Here is a 25,842-nt window from a genome sequence, read left to right on the forward strand (position 1 = left end):
AAGAAGAAACATACTGGCTTTAAAAAACGTGGCTCTCACCTTTCCTCCTTTTATCCATTTTCTTAAAGTGATAGATGGCCTGTTTCTGCCCTCAGAGCTACATGGAAAGATGTGTCTCCTTTGGAGAAAGGATTAGAGACCAGTGCTGTGACTCTCAGATACTAGCTGTGTCCTCTCCACTTACTGAATTTATTAGGTTGCCCCTTTTTTTAATATTTTTTTTTTAAGTAATAATGGGCGCAACAATTTTGAAATCACTTTCTCCTAACCCCCAACCAGAAAAAGCTAGGTAGAGAGGGGTTATTCAAAATAGAGAAGACATGTTGCAGATGAAAACACAGCAGCCTGAACAATATTAATTATTTCAGCTAACTATCTAGTAATCAGGTATCTACATACTGATTGCAAGCTTAGACTCCTACAGTAGTTCCCATTAAAAAAGAGAAATGCAATATTTTCAGTATCCAGTTAGAATAAAACTATTCACGTTATATCTCAATTATGAAGCCTTTTATTAAAATTGAAAAATGTTATAACTCCATATTAAAATGTGTGTGTCCCTTAATCATTATTTCAATATGTTGCTAATAATACAGTTTAAATTACTCGTCTGATTTATGTAGTTTCTGTGTTCCATAACATGGAAACATGGCCAGCTGAGCATGCTAACCCAGTGCTGTGCAGAGAGGCCAGGTTGCAGCACGACAAGCAGTGCTGACAGGCAGGGTGGCTGAAGCAGGGAGGTGTGCACACATCGTACTGCTGTGGTGCGTTTATTTCCATCCTGGCTGCAAGCAGCACAGCTTTTTTATAAGGCATTTCTAACTATATTTGACAGTACATATATGCCAGCCAAGGTATGCTGCTGGATTTCACAGGGCCTACAAGCACAGTGTGTCTCATCGTCTCTCACACACTGAGAAGCCAGGGCTGTTAGTTAGCACCCTGAAGGAAAACATGAGGGAAAAGCCATGTGCACTTAATTTTTCACCATCTAAACCCATGGCGAAGGAACATACCAATTATTAATCTCTTGTAACAGTTCATATGTCTATCGTATATTTTTCAATATTTTATTAGACACACATTTCCTTTCATGGAAGATCTGACTACTCATCCAGATACACATTTTCCCTTTGTGGAAGAAAGCTGCTATATAAAAACTCTCAGGGTTTCTGGTGGTGTCAGCAGAGAAGGTCCCCAGGCAAGACAGACCTCACTCCACTCACAGCTTCTCTCGTCTGCAAGCTGCCAGTGGGGCTGCAGCAAGCAAGGGGCCTAGCATATGGCCACGTTGCCTGCCACCACAGCCCCAGCTCAGGTGCACTGGCACCACAATAATCACTTCTTTATTCCTCAGTCAGGTGGCATCACTCCAAGTGAATGAAGTAATCCATTAAAGAGACCGTTAGATGGGGCCTGCGTTAAGCATATTCTCAGGCTCCAGTGGTATGGGCCTCAGGACCCAAACTCAGGTTTCACTCTTCTCCTCCCTGATGAATAGCAACAGCCGAGAAAACCTTGTTCTCCTTTTGGAGGATAGAGTTCAGCTGCCTGACGATGTGCATTACTTGCATGGATGTTATACCTTTCACAGCCTCGAGGAAATAGCAGATATACATTCCTGAGCTCTCTTTCCTGCCCCCTCAATAACCCTTGTACCCAGGTGGGTTTTATGTGATATTTAATTTACCATTTGACCAAAAGACAAGCTTAAATTCAAAGTAAATGTTAAACACTTTAAAAATATATATATAACTGAGGTTAGGGAGGGAACTCGCTCCTGAATTAGCTTTGCTAAGGATTGATCTAAATGTTATGGCTATAAGTGGGAAGTTCTGAATACATTTTCCCCGAAGACTCAGCAGCCAAAGTCCCCAGAGAAGTCACTGAGAACTTGAGGCTTCCACTTCTCTGAGCTGCTTCCAGAAATGTACCTTCTGTTTTATTGCATTCTTCTTATAAACAAAGAAATTATCTTCCCTCTTGTTGTTATTTATAGTACAAATTTTGACCATTAGCCAGAAGCTAATGTGAAGGTTACACTGAAAATCTGTCTTCCCAGGTGTAGGCAGCAAGCAACACTTGAAAAAAGAGCTGTGGTAGGTACTGTGGAAAGACAGTTTCTCATTTCATGACTATGAGCTTAGAGGTATCTCAATCCTAAATCTATAAAATCAATTACAAACTCTCCTCTAAAAGTAGATGTACAATGTGACAGAGCAAGGTGTGTCTCCAAAGATGTGATCCTTAGCAAGTCAAAATTATCAGGACATCAAAGTTAAGACTGGAGAAAAGCTAACTTATTTAAGTTATTATTATGGAACTACTTTGATTTAATGTTGTACTTTATTTATTCTTTTACTATATTAACTACATGTCAAAAAAAAAAAAAAGAAAAGAAAAAAAAGAAAAAAGAAAGCAAGATATTCCAAAAACAAAATTTCTGTTTCACATAGAAAGAAAGTTAGTTGAAATAATGAGGTGATTTGAAGTTGTCAGCATTCATGCCCTCGGAGATGTTTATTTTTTGATTGATCAATACACATTCTAAAATACAGTTATTTGTCAAACCAACTTGCCAAAAGGGGCATGTGATAGCACATGCCTTTATAAAAGGGAACCCAGCATGTTCACCTTTACTTTATCCCCATCATGAGGGGCTTGATATTAACCGTGCTTTTAACCCTGGTGGGTAAGTAACTTATCTGCTTTGATGAACTTAATAATAGATTCAGGAAGAGGTTTCAGAATCTAAGTACAGTTCACTTACAAAAATGAACTTTAAAAATTTTATTTAAATATTTTATATTAAATTTTATATTAAAATCATTTTATATTAAAATGATTTTATGACAAATTTTTTGTTGTTTGATAAAAACAAACTTCTTGTGTATATGCTGAGTTACAAGTAAAATTAATTGGAAAGAGTTATGCCATATGCACAAGATGAGATATAGTCTTTCTTACTAAAATACATTAACATCTTGGGTTATTTTTGCTTTGTCATTTCATTACTCTTTTTTTTTTTTTCCTTCTCTTTCAGGGAGCCAGCATCTTAATTACCGTAAGTAATTTTCCTATCAGCTACTATAATTATAATGAGTGAAATTCAAAATAGAATCTGAAAAGTATATCAATGTTTAATACAATTTTGCAACAGCTAATTTTCTTCAGGTGCAGTAAAAAAAATGAACAAATTCATCTTTTTTGTTCCATACATTTTAATACAGTTACTTTAATATGTTCTATACAATCTCTATAACATTTTATGGGAAAAATTTCTTTGCAGAACCTGATTTCAGTGAAAACAAGGTTTATACATATAACCATGAAAGTATACTTCTCAGTGGACTTCCAGAGAAAGGACTCGCAAGAGCTGGAATAAGAATAAAAAGTAAAGTGGAAATTAGTGGTATTGGGCCAAAACTTTGTCTTATTAGGGTAAGAAAATGTATTCAATTTGAAAGGTAAAATTCTCTTCATACATTTTTTTAAGCTTTTGGGAAGCAATTAAGTTTCATCATATATTGTGCTTACTCAGGCAGAATGTAACTAACACTATTATTTTTTTATGCAGTGCCCTAAATTCTGTTTGCACTTTGCCAGGTAATTCTCAGCTCAAGCCAACCTTGGGTTTGAAGGATTTCTTCTGCTTTGTGGTCAGGGAGACAATGGAATGTAATTTGAAATGCACAATAATTTATTACTGGATCAATCCAATTGTTCCAAACTGTACAACCTAGGATTATTTAATCAACTGATTTCGTAACCAGCAAATGAAAGGCAATAAAACATGCAACAGTAGCTGGATGTGATTCAATATTTAGCATAATTAATGTCATCTGGTGGCTTCTTTTTCTGCAGGGTCCCAAATGACATCCTTTGTCATCCTCAGTTGTATATTTTTACTGCATGCTGAGTAATTACTAACAGTTCTGATTATGCGAGAAACACTTTTGCCTTTAACAGAAGCCTATACAAGTTTCTACTGAATGTATTGAAACACAACCCTCAATTGCTTCACACAAATTCTACTTAGTCTTCTGTGCATGTGGAAGAAAAATGATCTTTTTAAAAGCTTTTATTGGGCAAATTGAAAAACTGCAGATTAAAAAGACTGGTGACTGTCTGATAAATGCTTGTAAATGTTGTAGCCTTTCAGACTGAATTACCCTTCTGGTACTAGGTATTTTTATAAGTTCAAAGTATAATAGAGCTAGACAGGAAACATTGTTTTTCCATGACCTTTGCACATAGCTGGATTTTTATTTTTATTTTTTTTTTCAAAAAAACAAGGAAATAAGAGTCACACATCTGTACTGGTGAGTAGAAGACTTCCCTGGCACAGAGCAAGCAGAATTCTTATCCTTGCCCCATGGCCAGGGCAAGAGTATACATGTTGAAATGGATCTTGGTATGCTGGGGTGAGTCTTCACCAGAAATTGACTCCTGTTCCCTAAAACCTTCCAACACTATTTCACCTGCCATAGAGCATTTGTGAAAAAGTTTCAGTTTCAAATATAAATACTTTCTAGGAAGAAAGGAGAAAAAAAAAAAAAAGGCACAAGTTTTTGGGGCAAGTTCTAAGTGAAAGGTAACAATATATTTATTCCCTTCTGCTCCTGGAGAAGTTTATTTTGCTGCTGTTATATTTAAATTAGTTTGGAGGGATGGTTCAGGGAATTAGTCTTTCATCTATAGCCTACTAGTTCGTATTCAGCCTAAGTAAAAAGCTCTGGTCCCTGGGCAGTTTCCAGCTGACAATTTTTTCATCACAAACCCATGAGTAGGAATTGCCAGCTCTGTTCAAAACTGAGCAGACAGCGTAAGTCCTGCCTGGACCCTGAGGGCTCAGGAAAACTACCTCGTGCTGACCCTGCAGAGCAGCCTCAAACCTGCCCAAATGCAATATGCCAGAAGCATGTCCAAGAGGCAGCATGAGGGATTTGCTCTGTAACAGCCTCCTCTGTAAGCTTCAGTTACTGGGGATGGCAGTGATCTCCACCAACAATAACAAAAATAAATATGAAAGTGCAGTCTCCGACGATTTGCTCTATGAGGATTTAGTTTGTGTGGCTTTTTGAGAAATTAAATCGCATCTTGCATCATATTGCCAGCCTAAAGTGTCAGAGATGAGTCTCTTTAAATTGTCAAAATATATAGGAGGGAAGAGTCCTCTGAGAAACTAAGCTAAACATGCCCCATTCCCATGGGGTAGAAATCATTCAAGTTATACACAGTTTAGCACAACTTTCTGCTTGCTTGGATGTGCCCAGGTTGAAGCTAGAGCATGATGTGTGGAGCAGGGTTTGGGCCAGTGCCTGAGGCTTCGGCTCTTGTGCGCCACTGCAAAACATGTAGGGAAGGACAATTTTTGTAATCTGCTCTCCACTGCTCAAACTAATTATGACTATCTGGCTGGCCCAGCAGCCATGTTGTTATTAGTTTCTGACTGCTGTCTGTGCTCTGTGACCCCAGCAAGAGAGACGACAGAGTTCACAACAGGAGTTAATGATGCTTTATGCAACATTAACTTTCTCCTGCAATTTCCTGCAGATCTTCCGTACTACTTTTGGGTAGCAACCTGATTCATGCAGTTCTTCTCTGGCTCATTTCTTCATACAAGTCAACCTTTGGCAATATGGATTATCTCTGAAACAGAACAGAGTGCAGTGACTGTGGAAATGTCACAGTCATTTGCATTACTCTCTTTCCTTTTATATATATGAAAATATGTATATTTGTATGAACTATGTTAAATGACAACTACAACTACAAGTTTTCCCTTTGAAGAGAATTTATGTTATTTAAATGTGTATTTTTGAAGTGAGTAAAATTCTAGTTGCTTACATGTATTGAAAAAAAAAATGAAAAAGTTAAAGAGGAATTATATTCCCCCCTTTTGTTCTAGATTCACTCAATCGAAGCAGCAGAGTACAATGGCATCTGGCCTACAAGCTCATTCTCTCGATCACTGAAACTGACTCAGGCACTAACTGGACAACTTAGTAATCCCATCAAGTTTGAGTATAGCAATGGACACGTTGGAAACCTCATGGCTCCTGATTCTGTCTCGGATGATGGTCTGAACATATACAGAGGGATTCTGAACGTGCTGGAACTCAGTATGAAGAAGATGCAGCATTCATACAGTTTACAGGAGGTGAGCATTTTGTCTTGGCCATTGTGGTTGCTATACAAATAAATAAGCCTTCTCTTCAGATTCTTCTACTATATTTTCTGAATTCATCCCTGATAAAAACTTCAATACCAAGAAACACCTAAGCTTGGGTAATCACCATTTGGTTATTCTTATGGAACAATATTTGATGGAGCTGTAGCTAAACAGGATGACAGAACAGTAGATTTTTAATCTGATTGATCAAAGTATTTCAGCAAATACATTTGCAGTATTAGACCCTTACAAACTCTGGCTTGCAATTCTAGGAAAAGTAAATTCCTGTGAAAGCTGAAGCTTATGTAAAATTTGACTACTGTATTAAAACAGGCTTAAACTTTGCAACACAAGATTAAAGCTAAAATAACAGCAATTTGACTTTTTAACCAATCATATATACTTTAATATCTTCTAGCTCCTCTTTTAAAAGGAAAACAGTACATATGCTATGATATTACTGTAATAGATTTGACAGCTTCAGTTGATGCTCTGTTGGAATTTCCACTGTTTTTCAGGTTTTAATATATTAGTCGAGGTAAATCATCTGATATTACTATTCACCATAGAAATTGCAATGTGTTTGGCTTTTCCAAAACTGTATTTACATTGATTAGACTACATTTGATTCAGAGATCAGCAAAAACCTTGAAATTATTATACTTTCATGTTATTTTTATTGAAAATGCAGACCAGAATAACTAATTTTTTTTAAATGTGTTTTTATGTAACTGGAGCTCTTTCTCGGAAAGGAACTGCATTATTTAATATCGTGCTGCTTGTTGCACATAAAAACCCGGGTGGTGGTGTCGCATATTCTGCAGCTCTATTTTCTCATATCTAGTTTTACATCTTCATTCTTTCTAATTCAGTTAGCAATATGTCCCATTCTCATAGCTGAGCAATATATGTGACTTCACCTCCTAAAATTGTTTCCAAGTTTTCTTTGCTTTTCTCAGGCAGCAACTGATTAATGAGCATTGGCACACTTGCTTGACAATCTCAACTCTCTCTGTAAAGGAAAATAAGCATTATTAGTCCCTGAATACAAGCTGCACACAGGTTTAAAGGACTAAGCTGGGCAAGTCTACTTCACAGCCTACAGGGTGTAGGGCAAGGATATCTGAGCTAGCTGTGAATTAAATAACCCTACAAGTCGAGTAATGCATGAGGCTAACTCATCCCACCAAGCCACATTCCCCTTTAAAGTTTAAATGTCTCTACCTCACCCTGAAGTCTGCAGAGGAGCCCCATACCTGTATCTGCAGAGTACAAGTCTTTTCGAAAGCCTGCATGTGGGTTCTTATTCCTAGCCCTTACCGAAGCCACTGTGTCTTCAGGAATGCTGTTAAATCAAAGATAGAGTGGGTATGACTTGCCTTGCAACCATCACATGACCATTTTGCTGTTCTGACATAGCCCAGAGCTGCTCTCTGGAGTGGCTATGGTATCAATAACAATAAAAAAATCATGAAAATAACCCTTCCTCCTAAAATGCAATCAAATATTTTCCTCTCCAAAACCTCCTCGCTGACTGAGGAGATTTAAGAGCTCTTATAAATATATATGCTTCAAATATTATTGAAGATCTGAGCTAAAAATGCACACTCAAGAAAACCCACAATCAAAACCCTGCTGTCCTGAAATTCTTTTTACTTCTTGCTGTTCGTATCGTGACAGATCACCTGATATTCCAAGGCCTGTTCCATAAGCATTTTTAAGCTATCTATAAAAGCAAATTTTAAGGGCAGAATGTCATCTCCAACCTTAAAATACTTTGCTGTTGAGATTTCATTCTGACTGATCACATTATTTTGGCACTTTTTATTAATATTCCTCAAATCGTATTTCATAATCAACAGCTCTAACTGGAAATCACTACCCATCTTTTCTCAGGCTTCAGATCTTGTCTCAGGGAAGCTCTCAAATGTTTTAGTTCTCTCAGGGAAAGTCTGGTTTGGCTTACTGGTAATCTGTTACATGTAAAAAGGAAATGAAAGTACAGATCATCCCATTTTTCCTTCTAGAGAGTACAATGAATAAAAAAGCATGCACTTCCATCAGAAATTTTGAAAATATAGAATTAAACAGCAGAGTCCATGTGAGGAATTGATGGAGCTTTGTGGAGGGGTAAACTTCTAAGATCACTATCTCTATTTTGCCAGGCTGGGATCGGAGGTATTTGTAACACAACGTATGCAATTCAAGAAAACAAGAGAGCAAACCTAGTCTATGTGACCAAATCCAAGGACCTGAACAGTTGTGAAGAGAAAGTCCAAGTGGTCACAGGTTCAGCATACACTCATCCATGCCGGACCTGCCAGCAGGTAAATTAGAGCAGTATCATGTTTACATATTTTATAGTCATATGCAGAGAGACATTTAGCATCCACATTATCCGATGTTTTGTAACACCCAAAGTGAGAGAAGAGTCAGTTCTGTTATATCTATTGACTTTTTTTTTTCTGTATGAAAATGAAATCCACAGAGCAGCGGAGGTCTGTGGTGCAGACTGTTGTGTACTATACATATACCTCAGCTGGCTGGCTTGGAAACCATTAATTATCAACATGAGTTAATTCACCTCCTCTGTTAGGAGAGAGGGAAAAAAAAAAAAAAAGCTAAGTCCAGTTTCTATTCAGGATAGATACTTCTGTGTCTTATTATAATCCTGTATTTGAAATAAGAAATTGTGTGGCTTTTACTGCTGCTCTGCCCAGCAAGCGTCTCTCCTTCCCAAGGCAATAACCAATGACTTACACTTGGGAAAAGAAAAAAACAGTTAACAGTTAGGAGTGTTACTAGCAGTAAAAGAAACGGAGCCAAGCAGCGTGCCTGACCTCTCCCATGGAAGTGTACAGGCAGAATTCACATCAAGTGCTCATGTGGTCAATGAGCAAAACAGCCCTGGAAAATAAGTGGGTTGAAGTGGGTGATGTAATAGCTTCTAGGCACAGAATTTAGAAGTTAAATGACTTTCTATGTTCTTTGTTACTTTTTTTCATTATGAAGAGAAACAAGAATTCCCGGGCAACTGCTACTTACAATTACAAAATTAAATACGCACGTAATGAAGCTGTAATCACACAAGCTGATGTTGAGGAAATACACCAGTTTGCACCATTCAATGAGATAACAGGAGGAAATGTTATAGTGGAAGCAAGGTACTGTACATATGCCTTCAATTCAGCAGCTAACTCAGCATCTCAGTAATCTGGTCAAACTCCATAACTGAAATAAATCCTTTACTTCCACGGTCTATTGTTTGCCAGTATTTAATTACATAAAACCCCAAACAGTTCATAAAAACAACCTTCACTGTTAGTTGTAAATCTGAAACATGCACATCACTATCCAAATTTTGTTAGCTAAACTTGGCAGGGTTTGACTATTTTATTTCTCAAGGATATTTGATTTATGTCATAAAAGCCAAAACAAATGTAATTCCATCTGAAAAACTGTGAATTAATATATTTGCAGTAAAATACTTTGAAAGACAGTTACTCACTGAAAGAGAGTTCCCTGGAAAATAATAATGCAGTAAGAGACCCTGGAGACTAGTTCACGAGAAAGCTAGGTAGGACTTTGGATTCCGATATACTTCCTAAGTACTGTGGGCTGCTTGCAAATCTTCCACCAAAACTGTTCCTTGATAGGAAATTGTTTTTTATTGCAAAAAGATTGGGAACAATACATGTAAAAATTTTGCGTGTTTTTTAAACAAGTTTGGGGCAAAATGAGAACATAGTTGTCTAAGAAATTAAGCCTCTGCTCAAGATCCCAGATTTTCAGTGTTTTAATTATTTTGATTTGTCTGCATCAAAATAATCTATTGAAAATTTTTTGCTACCTGCTTTAGTGAAGAATTCTGGTAGACAGGGTAGTCCAACTGAATATCATTTTCTGAATGAATGTCACTGTACAGAAGTTATACCTTAATCCCACTCTTCAACTGCTGTAATCTTGCATTGCTCCATTTTCTGTAAGAATCTACTGGTATAATATAAAGTTTTGGAAACTGCAACATCAGAAATTTCATGTCAATAAAACAATGATTAACTTAACTAATATGATAAATATTTTCAGTTTGGTTAACCAAAATAAACAGAACAGTAAAGATGAAAGCAGCTTTACTGTCTCGCGCAATCTAGGTAAAGATGGATACAGCTGTAGTATTTTTATGAAATTATAGGCTGCTGTGAATGATCATTAGTCTGGGGCCAGTGCTGATTTCAGCTCACTCTCTGCTAGCCTACATAGACTGTCATCCTTACTATTCTTCTTCAGGTATAGAGCCCCCAGAAAGGGTAGTACCTTTATTCTTCCCCATTTTCTCTTGCATGATCTCTTGCATTGCCCAGAAGAAAGGGCCAAACATAGCTGGCAAGATATTGTTGTGTCATACAAGTTTTCAGAAGTTAATTTTGCAATACATTCTGTGTTAAATAAATAAATAAATAGAAAATCTAGCAGCAAGGACTTAAAACATTTGGAGTTGATTTTTTCAGACCTGTTCAGCATAAGACTCTTACAGCACCTTTTAAAGACAAGAGAGGTTTTATTTTTATTTCACCATTTAAATCCTATCTTTAGTATTCATTTGTTCTTCCTTTTGGAGTCTAACATTTTCTCATCTATTCTAGGAAGATATATCCCTTCCCAAAACAATGGAGATGAAAACATAATAGATCCATCACATTTTCAAAAAGGGAGTTAAATCTGCCAAAGTGTACCTGATGTTATACTTTCTGATCCAAAGGCCTTTTCAACAATATTATATAAACTTTTATAAAAAAGTTATAAAGTTAAAAAGTATAAAAAAAGAAAAAAATCTCTTCTGATTCTGTAGTTATTTCTATTCAAATTCTAGTGGCTTGTCTGGGAAGTAGTTGTATGATATTTTCGGCAGCCATTCTCTGTAATCCGTACAGAAGGAGTAGATAGAAAGTGATACAGGAGATCATCATAGAGATTCCAAAATAAACAAGCCAATTTTCTACAGAGATTTTGAGATACTGTGTAGTACAACAATATTGCTTTTGGAATGTTTTCAGTTGTTAAATACAAATGCCTAAATTTATTATAGTGTCCTAAATGACCTATTTTAAACATAATTGGTGTCATAGGATGCATCTCTTTAGATGAATATTGAGCACAGACAGAAAATGTTTGCAAAGACAGTCTCTAATTGGAATTATTCCTAATAACAAAGGATAGAGGTTTGGTGCTCTTTGAAAAGTTTCCAGAAACTTGAGTACTTTTCCAAAGAGTAATCCTGAATTTATCTGTCCCTCTTTGGGAAATCCAATTTGAAACTTCATGAGAACCTTTTATCTTCTGCAGTCCCCAGGACATTCAGCTTGCCAGGCAAAATGGGGAGGAAATAGAAATAGAGCAAATAAAAAGACTATAACATTTCTTATTGTATCTAACAATTTTCAATTCCTTTTGAATCATCCAGGAGGCACAGACATGTGAAAGCTTTCATGAACATCTTAAAAGGTTTAAATTAAGTGATAATTTCTGAAAAACTTTCCTACCAGTTATTTTTCCCTAATCCTTAGTTTACTCCTTAAGACACAACACACAGTTTCTGTGATTTTTTTTCAGGTCACAGCTTCTCACCTCCCACTTCTTCCATAAATTCTCAAGCTGTGTTATTCCAGTTGAAGGAAAGACTGGCTCTGATCTGAGCCCTGTTGAGTAAATGAACACCTTCTCAGAGTACAGTTCTGAGCATTGTGTCCTAATGCCATCTGTTTGTAAATATCTTTACCCCTCAATAACCAAAGCCTTTAAAAAAATGCAGCTGCATGGTAATGCAGAGAGGTAGAAACAGTTTGTATCGTGCATCTTGTGATGTTCTCTCTCTGGTTTCCTCCATTCCAGGCAGAAACTTGCCTTGATTGATGTGCAAAAGCACATGGCAGAGGTCCCACCAAAAGAATTCCAGAAACGTGGGTCACTTCAGTACCAGTTTGGCAGTGAATTGCTTCAGCTTCCTGTCCACTTATTCAAAATAAAAGATGTAGAAAGCCAGGTAAATTCAGCCTCTGACAGACTTTTGGCTGGAGATTAGAATCAGTGCATGTGGGAAACAGCATGTGAGCTTCACGCATTTTAATCTTCCTGCAGATAGAAGAAAGCCTGCAAGACCTAGTAGAGACCACATATGAACAGCTTCCCAGTGACGCACCAGCGAAAGCCCTCAAGCTTATGCACCTCTTCCGTGCTGCAAATGAGGAGAATTACGAGTCAGTGTGGAAACGGTTCTCAAATCGGCCAGCGTACAGGTACAAACAATAGAAGTAGTGAATCTTCTACTGATAAACCATGTCAGCTCTGTTGGAGGCCATCTGGAATTATTGTGTTCAAGTACTGATCTGGAAAATGGTCTTTGCCTTTCCCATTCCAGGCGCTACTTTTTGGATATACTTCCTGCAGTGGCCAGTCACCGTGCACTCAGGTTCTTGAGGCATAAAATGGAAAAACAGGAGCTCACCAACTGGGAAGTGGCTCAGTCAGTGCTTGTGGCTCTGCACTCGAGCACACCAACTCAGGACGTGATGGAAGAAGCTACAGTAGGATTCTTTAAACACTCAAATCGCTCTTTACTGATTTTAACATATGCTGTATTTATTACTTTGACAAGATTGCAAAGGCTTTGAAAATATAAAGGTTTTATATCCTCTAGCGAAGTTGAAAGGAGTTTATTTCCTGAGTGTCTTGAGGGGAGGAGAATGCAAATCAAAAGGGCAAAAATGAATCCAGAATAAAACTGGAAAGAAAGAGTGAAATACTCCCCAGTGACAGAGGTTATTGTTGCAAACAGTGGTTTCTAGTCTTCCTTTGTCCAAATGTACTTTATAGTTACATCAGATTGGATCCCTAACAGAGTGTCTACAAAGACTAGGGAGTAAGAAATACATATTTGTTATATCCATGTATTCATCCTGATTGACCTGGCAGGATGGATATAAATCAGAGCAGATCTATTGAAATCAAGGGAATTATGCCAATGTAGAGCCCATGTAGGAGGTTTAATCATTTTTACAATTTTTTCCTATTCTGCAGGGTCTAATTCTGCCCTCAAATGCAGATACTTATCTCTGCCTATCCTCAGTAGAGACCATGAATATCAGAATAGAGTTGCCAGCTGTAAAAGCCAAGACAGCCTGACCATTGCTGTGTGGTAATGCTGTGCTTCCCACTCAAAGAAGTGTGTTGTTGCCTCCCATCATTTCCTACATTTATATGAATATTCCTGTCTGCCCAAAGTACCGAACTCCATTCACAATGGATCTCAAATTTTCGTTTTCTATCTATAGCTGAAGCAATTATAAAACACCTAAGAATGCTTTTTGAATAATGTGTGCCCAATTAATAAACTATCCATTTCATAACTGGTTTATTTCCTCCTTTCAGATTATAGTCTATACCAACTTTAAATCCAAAACATTATAAAAGCAACACATTTGCCTTCCAGATGTTACTTGGAATTACTTTGTGATTGCATTGTCAAATACAGTAATATCCGCTGAATAACTATAAATCAATTAATACAAATAAAAGTAAAAATAAAAAATAAAAAGCCTAGTATTGCCTTGAATTTGGTAGAAACACTGTTTCTAATACTGCTGCTCTTTCCATTAATGGTGGTAACAAATAACTGCTTTCTCCCCAGCTCATCGTGAAAAAGCATTGTCCGCGCTCAAGTACTGTACTTGGAAAGGTTTGTCATCTCAGCTATGCATCACTGTGCCACAAACAGTGCTCCTCATCAGACTCCTGCTCTGAATGTCTCCAGGTAACCAAATTTTTATGTATCATTTAAAAGAAGAATTAAGCCTTGAGTTCTTTCCTCATTATTCAGAAATCTGTATTTCACTTAAGTACATTGTTTCCTTTGGGGAAAGGCACCCCAATTGGTTAAATACAACATTCTTATCTTCAGATTAACACACAAAAGAGAGTGAGAAGAAGCCTCATATAATTCATGGCACTTTCTATCTGAGTATCTCTGAGTGCTTTATTGCCAATTAATAATGAAGTCCCATGGCACTGCTCTGAAATACTTCTAGATATAAGCACTTAACAGATACATAAACTGAATGACACAAAAGCCCAGGGTTTTGCTCAAAGCTGTGTAGCTCAGACATTTTCCAGCCAGAAACAGAGCCCAATCATCCACATTGAGTATAAGGTTTCAGTAACGGCATTAACATCCCTGTTCTGCAATGTTTTTACTCAGCATGTCTGAAAACAACTTAAATAGGCAGTAAATAACATTTTCCCATTCTAGGGGTGCATGTCATGGTTTACAGAGGTTGTCCAACTGGCCAGTGATAGAGAGGGAGAAATAAGTTTTCTCAATCTAGAACACTGGTCAGTCCACCACCCTCAGTAAAAACAGGGTTTTACCAATACATTGTATACCTGCCATTATTTTTTCCTGTGGTATGTAGGCATGGTTGATGTTCCTACATGCATTTCCTGTGTTACAATTCCAACCAGTGCTCTTGAGCTAATAAAATCTAAGAAACCCAGCGCCAGGGAATGGAAATTCTTTCCCAGAGCAAATGTTTATGTAGCCTCATTCAATGCATTTTGAAATTTTAATATTTTAAAACAGAGGAACTGTATTGAAATTATTCTATAACATCTGTGTTTCTTTTGTAGAGCTTTTTTTTTTCTTTGTAAAAGTTTTCTGCTAGGATATAGTTCTTTTCTCATATTCAGAGTCTTCAGACAACTATTTTTAATCTTGCCACATAAATATAAGTGTGATCCCGTTACTTACAAGGAAGGCTGTAAAGTGACCTGATGATCTCATTCCTGGCTATCAATCCACACTAAAAAGTTGCTGTCACAGATACCTTGAAGGACACCACCACTAGCCCTATCTCTTCAGGAATCTTATTTAAGGGTCTGAAGGATTAAATTATATCTGCATTTTTGCACCTGTCTTCAGACAGTAGGCAGAGATATTCAAAGGACTTTACTGCTGGGTTCTCAACTCACCCTGAAAAGCAGTAGTAACTAGAATCTATCCATTAATTTTGTCTTTAAAAATCTTATTAGATAACTTTAACGCATAATGATGAAGAAGCTGTTCATAGCAGCTTTCTTGGCTATACTTCCATGAATAAAATGTCCTATTCATGAGCATAAAAAAGAATTTAAAAAAATAAAATAAGTGAGTTGAACAAACTGAAATTATCAAAGTCCAGCCACAAACATAGGCTGTGGAATGGAGTATAGATAAGAGCTGGAATTGAACTCAACAGATTTGTTTTCCTTTTTCAGCTGCTCCATGGCTTTGCAGGAGAGGCACTGAGCAAGTCTAACACAGAAGAAATTTCCCTGGCCTTGAAAGCCCTTGGAAATGTGGGACATCCAGCCAGCATCAAGCACATCAAGAAATTTTTGCCTGGATATGCAGCTGGTGCCTCAGATCTGCCACTCAAAGTCCATGCGACTGCTGTGATGGCCCTGAAAAATATAGGCATAAGAGACCCAAAAATGGTAAGGAAACAAAAGTCTCCTTTGTACTCGCGATAAGTCAACACATTGCTGCTAATCGATGATGGGGGATAAGGGAGAAAGTAGCAGGATTTTTATTTTCCCAAATGTAGCTATAATATATTTGGGCTTTTTTTTTTTAATTCTTTCACCATTCCTAAGTTATCATGTTTTATTCCTTTTGACATTAACCTCTAGTATTTCAGAAAGCAGCAAAAATCCCATTAAAAGGGTATATTCATTACCCTGTTGTTGAAGACAAATCAGTATTTCCACTGCAAACATTTATTTTCCAAGGACATTAGACAGAAAGCTAAATTATTGACCAAAATGTGTTTAGTGCTACTTCAACTTTGGTATGTGAGAGAACCACAAAACAAGGTTTTCAGATAATTGACATTTAATACTGAGTGTCACATCTAATCGTAATTCAAGACTGGATCTTATTGTAAATAGATACTAGAGGTTTGCATCCTAATTACAAATTTACAGACATTGTGTGGGTTTTAAGTCATAAACAGAACATTTACTAAATGTGACTTTTGTCCCTGAACGAGATAATGATTAGATATCACATACAATGGCTACACAGGCATAATCTCATCTACCACAGACATCACTTTACAATCATTTTCACCTTAAAGCAATCCACTTCTAAAAGGAAACCTTACATTTTCAAGCTTTTTTCTTGATATTGAATTTTTTTGTTTGTTTTATATAACACTATTCTTAACATAAAAAGTAAAATAAAAGGTTTTCATTAACTATTCTCCTACTAATCTGTATCATTTTTTCCATTATACTACTATTTTTTTTGCATATGACTCCCAGTTTGAGTACACATATTGATCCACAGACAATAGTGTGCCGGGGTATGCTTTTAAGCAAAAGAATAAAGAAACAATTTACTAGAGTGCAGGAGCTAGACAGGGAAAACAGGGTGGGGGGATGGAGAGACTAGCAAGGGTAGGAATTAGGTTATTTGGTGGGGAAGGAAAAAGCTGATTTGGTGTTTGGAAACAACGCTGTATCTCTGCTTGCCCTTTGGCCCAGCTTTCCACAAGTGACCCAGACTTCTGTTTAGTTCCATTTTATATGCATTTACTTTAGAGAAAATTGATCTGTAGTAGGTTAATGACTAAGACTGGATTTTGCATTGTTCAAAAACCAGTTTAATCCCTGGTTTACAGCCAGCTACACACCCACATTTGCATTAAACAGACTTAACACATGGCCTGTCATTTTTATTCTTTAATTTGAAAAACTAGTAATTTGAAAAGTTAGTAGCATTTAGAAGGAAGTTACTGCATCCTTTTCACACTTGGTATTTGATAATCAATATAGTCAAATTAATGACATCATTCAGGGTGTTTGCAAAGTTTGTTGAAGTTTTCTCAATCAGACATTTCAGAAGAGAGCATGTATATGCACTGTCCCAGTCAGAAAGGACTTCGCACAGGGATGGCCAGTTGGTGTTACACCATTTCCATCCTGTTTGAAGTTGAGGTCAAACACTTCAGTGCAGCTCGTGCAAAAGTGTATGGTTCCAGTACAAAATTAGTCTTGATATTAAACATAGTACACGATAAACACATCGGTCACGAGTAGTACTATGAAAATTACATTTGTTGCATATGCTTACAATTTTAAATTGCCTAAATGGCATAGAGATTATTGATAGTAAACTATTTTTTATTCTGGTAGAAAGAGCCCCAGGAGAAATGGTTAGAAATAAGGTATACCTTTACATGTAGGGATCAGTGATCACTGAAATCACATCTCAGATATGTGGTGGGTTCTTGAAGTCTCTTTTACTTACATTTCATCTTGGTTATGCTGCAGATATAATTTGCTAGTGCTTAACAAGGGACAATAGATTTGATGTAATGCTTATCCAGTGAAGTTCTATGGCTTTGATCGTGTAGGAATCAGAATACATTACCATAATGCCCCTTCCTGCCCTCAAACTCTGAAACCAGGAATATTGTTACCATAATAATTAAGCAATACAAATTTTTACTGTACTAGTGACGAAGAGATGATTCACTGATGATGAATGGTTACTAGAAAACTCTTCAAATATAGAGTAAATCTGAAAGTATGAATTATTTTCAGGTCCAGGCTATCACCCTTGAGATTTTCCTGAATCACAGAGTTCATCCTCGGGTTCGAATGTTAGCTGCAGTGGTTTTGCTTGAAACCAAGCCAGGTATTCCAATCCTGATGACGTTAGCTGATGCTGTGCTGAAGGAACCTAGCATGCAAGTGGCAAGTTTCATCTACTCTCACCTGAGGGCCCTGGGTAGAAGCACAGCTCCGGATCTTCAAGTGATGTAAGGAAAATCTGCCTCATTTCTCTAGATGAAGAATTTGTTGCAGACAAATTGAGGTGTTAATGTGCTCACTGATTTTTTTCAGGGCTTCTGCCTGCAGAATGGCTGTCAGAGTACTAAGTCCCAAATTTGACAGATCTGGATATCAGTTCAGCAAGGTTTTCCGCTTCAGTATGTTTAAAGGTAAGATACATACCCCCCCATCACTGCCCCATAGTAATCATCCTGAAGATTTTTTAGGGAAATATATACAGGTTGAAGTATAAAAATAAAGTATGAGAGTTTAATTGCACTAGCCAGGTGGCTAGCTGCATATTGTTGCTCCATATTCTCCTACATTCAGTGGAAATAAATAAATAAATAAATAAATAAATAAATCTCAGGCTCTCCATTTTGAGAGTATTTAGGTTCTGTATTTTGCACTGCACACTGCCAGCATGAAATTACCAGAGGGCTTATGGGGCTCTAACCCTCTATTTTCATTAGCCAGTGAGGCACATGTTTCTGCATCAAATGCTGTAGTCTCAGTGGTGCTTAACAATTTCATACCATTGTTCAGCACCAAACAAACAGAAGGGACCTAAATTACTGCTGAAGTGGATTAATTTCTACCGGTGCTGAACATGTACAACTCTTTCTGAATTCAGATATGATGCTAAATTCCCTTCACCCCAACAGTAGTGCCCAGTGAAACAGCAAAAATGGTCAGATATAACAATTCATTGCACCCATGAGCAGCTAACTCAAGCATGTTGTCTAAAGATTTTTCTTGCACCCTCTTTCCAAGATTCTTTACTGGAATGAGCATATCCATGCATGCAATCTGGAATCACACCAGTTACATCAATGGGAGTCACATAGAAAAATCAAGAGCATTGGCAGTTAGAGGGGAGAGGACCAGATTAGAGGACATCTCTTTCTGGGCCAAATTGTACCTATTTCAATTTCCCATTTATGTTACTCTTCCCAGTAGGGATTTTTTAACCAACTCCCCCATGTAAATGACCATGACAGCCTCAGTGATTTGGCATACGTAGCTGGCGGACTAGAGAGATTATATCTACAAACACAGTCTCCTTACACATGCTGTTTATCTAAAGAAGGACTTAGATGTTTTTAGCACTTTTGTTATTCACTGGTATATATAAAGATTCTTTTCAAAGTTGTCAATAGAAAAAGAGACTCAAACATCTGAAACCTGCAGTGCTAAGTGTGCAAGTACTTTTGCCTTCTTTTTGGGACAGGAGGGGGTTTTGGAAGACTTTTGTAGATCTTATTGTTGCCCTTCCCCTGTTTCATGGTTTTTATATGACCATTTAGTCTGGTCTATAATGAAACTGAGTATAATACATACCACAGCAACCACAATACCACATGCTTGCTTCCTCAGAGATGGAGGCAGAGAGTGCCCAAAGAAATACAGTAGATAATACACACTGTGTGAACTTTTGTACCATTTAAAATGCATTCACAGGGAGATACATTTTCCAGAAATAAGCAGATACATGTTTCAGGTTTTAGGTATTCATTTTCTCCTTATTTTTGCTTTAAAAATGAAGTTGCCTGTATTTTTGCACAGTGAAAAAGAAGGGCGCAGTACACAGGAGGGTAGTTGGCAGAGGGCTATGTGAAATGGATTATTTTGTTCTGGCTGTAGCCTCAAAATGCAGCAGAAAGTGAACTGAATTGCTGTTAATTCTTGGTGAATGCCAGTGTCACAAATTTGGTAACAATGCAGATGTGAAATTTAAACTTCTCATCCTGAAGACTAAGGAACATGTGTTCCTTTTCTCACTTATTTAATTCTTAGACTTGTATACTTCAGTCAGCTAAGTGAAGTCAATCCTCAATTACACTGGTGTGGGAGGAGGCTCCATCCTCCAGTTTTCTGATTTGATTTGTCACCACTAGCCACGGGTGAAATGTGTTTCAGTGAGTTCCTTCTAGAAGAGTTACCATAGTGACAGCAGTAATGCAGTACCTATTTTCTTGCTAAAAACAAAAATGTGCCCTCAGCATCACAGTTCTTTGTGGTGCTAGGTGCTGAATTTTTAATGACAGGCACTAATGTCAGTTGAATGTACCTCTAATCTGGAATCTGTCACACATGGCCACCTCAAATAGTGCTTCGTGCTCTGCACACTGCCACTGAAATCAAATGGACGACCCAGGTACTGCTCAATATGGAAACTAACAGAATCTGACTCTCAATATGTACAGGGTTTTCTACAGATTTTTTTAATGAAATATGCTTACTAATATTCATAGGTATTAAAGACTGCGTTATTTGGTCAGTGATTTTCCTTTCCCTCTTCCTTGAGGTAAAATATTTAGTCAGATATATGCAGGTGCCATCACATTCTCACAGTGAAGTGGCTATGGTGCATCATCTCACTGAGTTAGTAGGATTCTTCATTGGTAAATATTTTCTTAGAGCATTAGAGCTACATAATGCCTAAGGTATAGAAAAAAAAAAAGAATACTATCTTTAAGTTGATGAATTTTGTTTAATCATTTACATATTTACGAGCAACATTTCTTATGAAGGAACAGTAAGTACTTTTTTTTGTTGTTGTTTGTAACGAACAGATTTCATGGGTTAGAAAACATCCACACAAAAAGAGCTTTAATAAATTTGCCGAAAGTACTATGTCTCATTGTAGTTGCCAGAACGTGTAACACCTAGGACTGCTCTGGCTAAACTCATTCAGAGAAAATCTAGTCTTCTTATTTCCAAGTCTCAAGTCAGTTTATTGTAACGTCCCAGTGTGATACCGTTTTGTTTTTTATTTTCTATAGGAAAATAAATGAGGTGATGTGGTGTTTTTTTTTTGTTTGTTTTGTTCTTTCCCTGGCTGCCTGCTGAAGGTTCTCCACTTTGCCATGGGAAATTGCCTCTTATGGGATAGCATAAATGTTTGTATTTTGATCACAGGAGCTGTTACTGAACAGCATATTTTGTAGGCAGATAATGCATAGCACATTGGGTAACACAGGAGCTTCATGCAGAAGGAGAGTGAAGGTGACCTAGTGAAAGGTCAATTCATAGAGATTTTGCAGACTAAGTGGATTGCCTTTCCAACAGATTATTTCTCAGGTACCTGGAAAGTTGGAATCTGCCCTGAGAAATCAGACATCAAAATTAGTCTCTGTAATCTGATACTAAACTTAGTGTGAGATACTAAACTTAGTGAGCTAGGGCCAAGGATCATTCAGGCCTCTGTCAGCATGCACAAATTCAAAAGAGAATGACAAGGTGTTAGCATACTAGTGAGATTTTGTCTGAAACACAGAGAGTGGCACTAGAGAAATCACATGGACCTGAGTATTCATAAACATCAACATTTTTGAACCAAGCAATAATCTAGTCTTCAAATTATGGCTAAATAATTTATGAGAATTTAATTACTCCTTTTCTAGAAAGAGGCCAAAGTCTCACTCCCTCTCATTACAAATCCAGGATTTGGACTCAATGATCCTTGTGGGTTCCTTCCAACTCAGGATACTCTATGATTCTATAAACACTTGAAAATATATTTCCTACAATACATCAGTAATTTCTGCACAGGTATTGAAATTATTGGTCTGCATTTTCTAGGGCTCTGCACTTATCCTGGATTTCCAAAGCTGATTTCTGGTGGTGTTAGAATTCTAGGGCCTATTTAATCAGTATATGGTGCCTATGTCTAACACAAGGATAGCAGAAATTTAACATAGGGACTCCTAAAATATTTTCTTGTTCTCTGTCTAGTATTGGAAAAGGAAGGAGGGTTGGAATAAAGGAAGCACAACAGGGATGCCTACATATTGTGCTGCCCTAGTTCATTTTGAAACTTAAGGAAACTTAGAAAAGCCTTGGGATTACTTTAATTCAGAAAACAGGACTGCATAAAGCTGTGCCAAGATCAGGAAGAACATATAACTGTGTTCTGCACTGATTACCTGTACCTAACAACGTTGTAGATGATAAATCTAAAGAAGAGAAAATAGCAAAAAATTATGTTTGTTTGAAGTTTACCCAATAGTTAACAATTATTTAACAATTAGTTCATTTTATGTAAAGAGCTACAGCATTTGGAACGAGGTGTGTTAAATTGCCTCTGAGTCATCTGGGAAACAAATCTACACAAATCTAACAAATCACCATCTGTCCTTACAGGACATCTATATCCCTTTTTCTTAAACTATTAGCAAAGGATGGCAAATCTGTTTTCATTTCTGATCCCCTTTGTCAAGTTAGCTTAAGTGATGTCTTGTAAAAGCATTTCATAAGCTGGCATTATAGAATCTGACTGGATGTAAAGGATATAGTAGAAGCAATTGGAAAAATAGCATATCTACCATGCAATGAGCAGGGGACTTGTAATTTTGCCCATTAACAATTCAAGAATGCAGAATATTCTGTTTGTGACTGTTTTATAAGATCAGTTTTATAGCTGGGTTTTCTAGCCTTTCTCATACCATGTTGTAGCAGTTGTATTATGGAATTAGTAAATTGATACAATCTGCACACTGTGGCTTTAAAATACTAACTGGGCTGTGTTTTACTACCTATTTCTCTTCAGAGTTCCTTATGAGTGGACTGGCAGCTAAATACTTGGTACTGAATAATGCAGGCAGCTTAATTCCAACAACAGCAATATCCCACCTGCGGACACATTTCCTTGGAAGAGTTGCTGATCCCTTTGAGGTAATTGAGTCTACCAGCAGTTTGCCCCTCACACCTTCACAGGACCATCATCCAATTGGCATTTACATTTTGCTTCATCCCACAGGTGGGAATAACAGTTGAAGGACTGCAGGAGGTGTTTGCTAAAGGTTACTCTCCTGACAGGGACTGGGAGACTGACTATGACTTCAGGGAAATCCTGAAAACGGTAAATTATCAGGAAAAGGGAAAATCTGTCAGGTACTGGTTTGCCAAATGTTACAAAGAGTCAGACTTTCTTCCTCTTCTCATGCAGCTCTCGGACTGGAAGGCACTCCCGATTGACAAACCTTTTGCTTCAGGCTACTTGAAGATATTTGGCCAAGAGTTGTTCTTTGGTGGACTTGATAAAAACACCATCCAAAATGCATTGCAGGTATCATTTCAAAAACACCACCAGATAGATAAGCACCAAAAGCTTTAAAACACTGTTTCTTCCACGCATTTCCCTCCCCCCCTCCCTTTTTTTTAAATTCTTAATTCAAGAGATTTTTTTTGTCTTTAGTATTAAGGTAAATAAATTCAAACTTTGATCAGGATTAGCTATAATCGTTGCTGGCAGACCTTCCCCTGAGGCACAGTTAATGACACAGATCATGATATTCAAGCTCAGCTTATTTAGACAAGTTGAACTCTGTAATTGCAGGCATGGTATGGACCTGATGAAAAAATCCCTTCAATAAGGAGATTAATCAGTAACCTTCAAAGTGGCATAGGGAGGCAGTGGACCAAGGCTTTACTGTCCTCTGAGATCCGTCGTATTGTGCCTACCTGTGTTGGGTTCCCAATGGAGACCAGCTTCTATTACTCTTCTGTCACAAAGGTGGCAGGAAATGGTAAAGTATTTCAATATCTGAGCAAAACAAACATGGTTATCAGGATTGGAGGGATTTTTAACACTTTGTTTACTTTCTTTCCAACAGTTCAAGCACAGATTACACCTTCTCCAAGGTCTGATTTCAGATTGACTGAGTTACTGCAAGCCAACATTAGGCTGCGATCCAAAATGAGTCTAAGGTAAATATTTTTCATAAATTGAAAGAATTGTATTTCCAAGTGACAGAGGCCACAAAAATTTCAACAGCTGTTTGCTGTATGTACATAATTTTACCCTCTCATTCTAACTTTTCAGCATGGCTAAGGATATGACCTTTGTAATTGGGATCAACACAAACATGATCCAGTCAGGGCTGGAAGCACACACCAAGATTAATGCTCATGTACCTGTGAATGTTATTGCCACTGTCCAGATGAAGGAAAAAAGTATCAAAGCTGAAATTCCTCCGTGTAAAGAAGAGACTAACCTATTTACTGTAAGGTAAGTCATAGCACTTATCTGTCTTTGTAGCCTTGTAGAGTCTTTCCAAATTAAATGGAACGTTTGCTTAGGGATCTTGCCTTTGACTAACAGCTTGAGTAACTGGAGTGATCAGTGTAGTTTATTGAATTTAAATGAAAGGACATGTACAAAAGCTTTGGTTGAAAATATGTTTTACTTTCTGTGGTCTCGACCTGAAAATTACCATTTCTCAGTTTTTGAGATTCATAAAATATTTGAAACTCACAAGGCATAAAATTTCTATCCCAATATATATATTTGGGTTGAAGACACTAGGTAAAATATAAGCCATCTGGATTCTATCAGTTGTAACAGATAACCCATACAAATTTGCATTTGGTGCCTGGAAGCACAGAGGACTTGGTGTTTCTTGTGTTTTTACCTTGTTACCCTGTAGCTGCCATTTGGTTTTCTTGCCTGTTAGGTCTACTTGATTTATTATCAGTGTATGCAATTACAATACACTCTGGAAAACTATTGTAGCCAGATGCCAAACAAATGAAAACAGATGGAAATACAAGTAAAAAGAGAGGGATAAAACAGAACGAGTATGTCCAAGGAATCAAAGCAGTAGACCAAAGCTTAAAAAACCTTCACACACACGAAAAAACACTGAGAAAGACAAGCTGAAAATTCATAACAAAGCAAAAAGCATCACTGACAACAGAAATCAGCTATTATACAAGCTGCAGAAATGTTAATAAGTTTCTGCTCTAAGAATACAGCCACAACAAAAGAGCTCAGTTGCTTGATCCAGCTGCAATTAGCATTCATGGCTGCTGGCCCAGAGAAGCTCTGCAGGTCTCTTCAGTTTCGCCACCACAGAAGCTAATCATTATTCTCCCTTGCTCCTCAATGGTCACAGAACCGCCTATTAGGTATTTGACATCACATCCTCCTCCCTACTATGATTCCTCAGCTCCATCAATCATGATTGTAATCAGGTTCTCCACACAGAGGATGGAGAGTTTCAGCAGTTCACAGAGAGTCTGTTAGCTGTGTGAAAACTGCTGTGGCACCATGAGTGAATGTTTTGTTCAGTTTCTTGTGAATACCAAGACAGTATACTCCCAAGGTCACCAGGGACAGCAGGCACCTGATCTCACTAGTTCTCATCGGAGAGGACAAAGTGGATATTAATGAACTCAGTAAGGATGCTGAACTGGAATGAGAATATTGGACACTGTGATGGAGTTTAGAGCCTCAGGCAGAGCTACAAATTTTAGCAGAAAGATCCTTCTGGCAAACCAAAATAAAAAATATTTTCCTCCTTTGACTTAAGGGGAAATCAAATCAGACACAAAAGGGTTAAATATATTGCCAGAAAGTATAAAACAAGTCAGTAACAGACATAGGGGATCATAGCCAAGGAGTCCACCAGCTCCAGCCCAAGCCCTCCTCTAGACCCTGCAGCATTATCATTTATAAAGTGAAGTAGTCAACTGGAAATAGCTCCATAATGCCAAGTATATGAGAAAGCTAATACTCACTAGCTAACTTTTAGCACCATCAATTTTTCTCTGAAAAGCATTCCTGTTCACTGTTACAAAACAAATGGTTGGTGGAAATCACACAGAGCAATGAAACAGCAATGAGTACAAGCGAAGGCAAAGCAATAACTAGAGAATGTAACACTGAACCACATCACTGAGGAGGTCAAAGAACAAACAAAGTAAAATCTTAAAGGTATGAAGAGAAACAACCAGGAATGATATATAGAGAGAAAGGATGTACATACATTCTGTCCAAAGTCTTAATTTAA

General features: G+C 37.4%; 1 protein-coding gene across 4 annotated transcripts in view; it reads left to right on the forward strand.

Annotated features, from left to right (window-relative positions):
- Positions 1–1,443: 1,443 nt before the first annotated feature.
- LOC106033975 (vitellogenin-1) overlaps positions 1,444–25,842 on the forward strand; it is a 44,342-nt gene continuing 19,943 nt past the window's right edge. Inside the window, exons 1-19 of one of the 4 annotated variants that reach the window (XM_013177820.3) lie at positions 2,378–2,695; positions 3,047–3,067; positions 3,293–3,444; positions 5,915–6,166; positions 8,344–8,505; positions 9,191–9,342; positions 12,068–12,218; positions 12,314–12,471; positions 12,594–12,759; positions 13,863–13,985; positions 15,485–15,703; positions 17,816–18,033; positions 18,119–18,216; positions 22,599–22,723; positions 22,809–22,910; positions 22,998–23,117; positions 23,388–23,577; positions 23,665–23,758; positions 23,874–24,059. In XM_013177820.3, coding sequence (XP_013033274.3) covers positions 2,656–2,695; positions 3,047–3,067; positions 3,293–3,444; positions 5,915–6,166; positions 8,344–8,505; positions 9,191–9,342; positions 12,068–12,218; positions 12,314–12,471; positions 12,594–12,759; positions 13,863–13,985; positions 15,485–15,703; positions 17,816–18,033; positions 18,119–18,216; positions 22,599–22,723; positions 22,809–22,910; positions 22,998–23,117; positions 23,388–23,577; positions 23,665–23,758; positions 23,874–24,059 — 2,729 coding nt within the window. In that variant the 5' untranslated portion in view covers positions 2,378–2,655. Of the gene's footprint in view, positions 1,667–1,709; positions 2,103–2,377; positions 2,696–3,046; positions 3,068–3,292; positions 3,445–5,914; positions 6,167–8,343; positions 8,506–9,190; positions 9,343–12,067; positions 12,219–12,313; positions 12,472–12,593; positions 12,760–13,862; positions 13,986–15,484; positions 15,704–17,815; positions 18,034–18,118; positions 18,217–22,598; positions 22,724–22,808; positions 22,911–22,997; positions 23,118–23,387; positions 23,578–23,664; positions 23,759–23,873; positions 24,060–25,842 lie in introns of those variants that run through there. The other 3 variants (XM_067001553.1, XM_067001554.1, XM_067001555.1) reach the window with 3 other exon arrangements.

The sequence above is a fragment of the Anser cygnoides genome, chromosome 8 (assembly GCF_040182565.1).
Source record: "Anser cygnoides isolate HZ-2024a breed goose chromosome 8, Taihu_goose_T2T_genome, whole genome shotgun sequence".
Taxonomy (NCBI): Eukaryota; Metazoa; Chordata; class Aves; order Anseriformes; family Anatidae; genus Anser; species Anser cygnoides.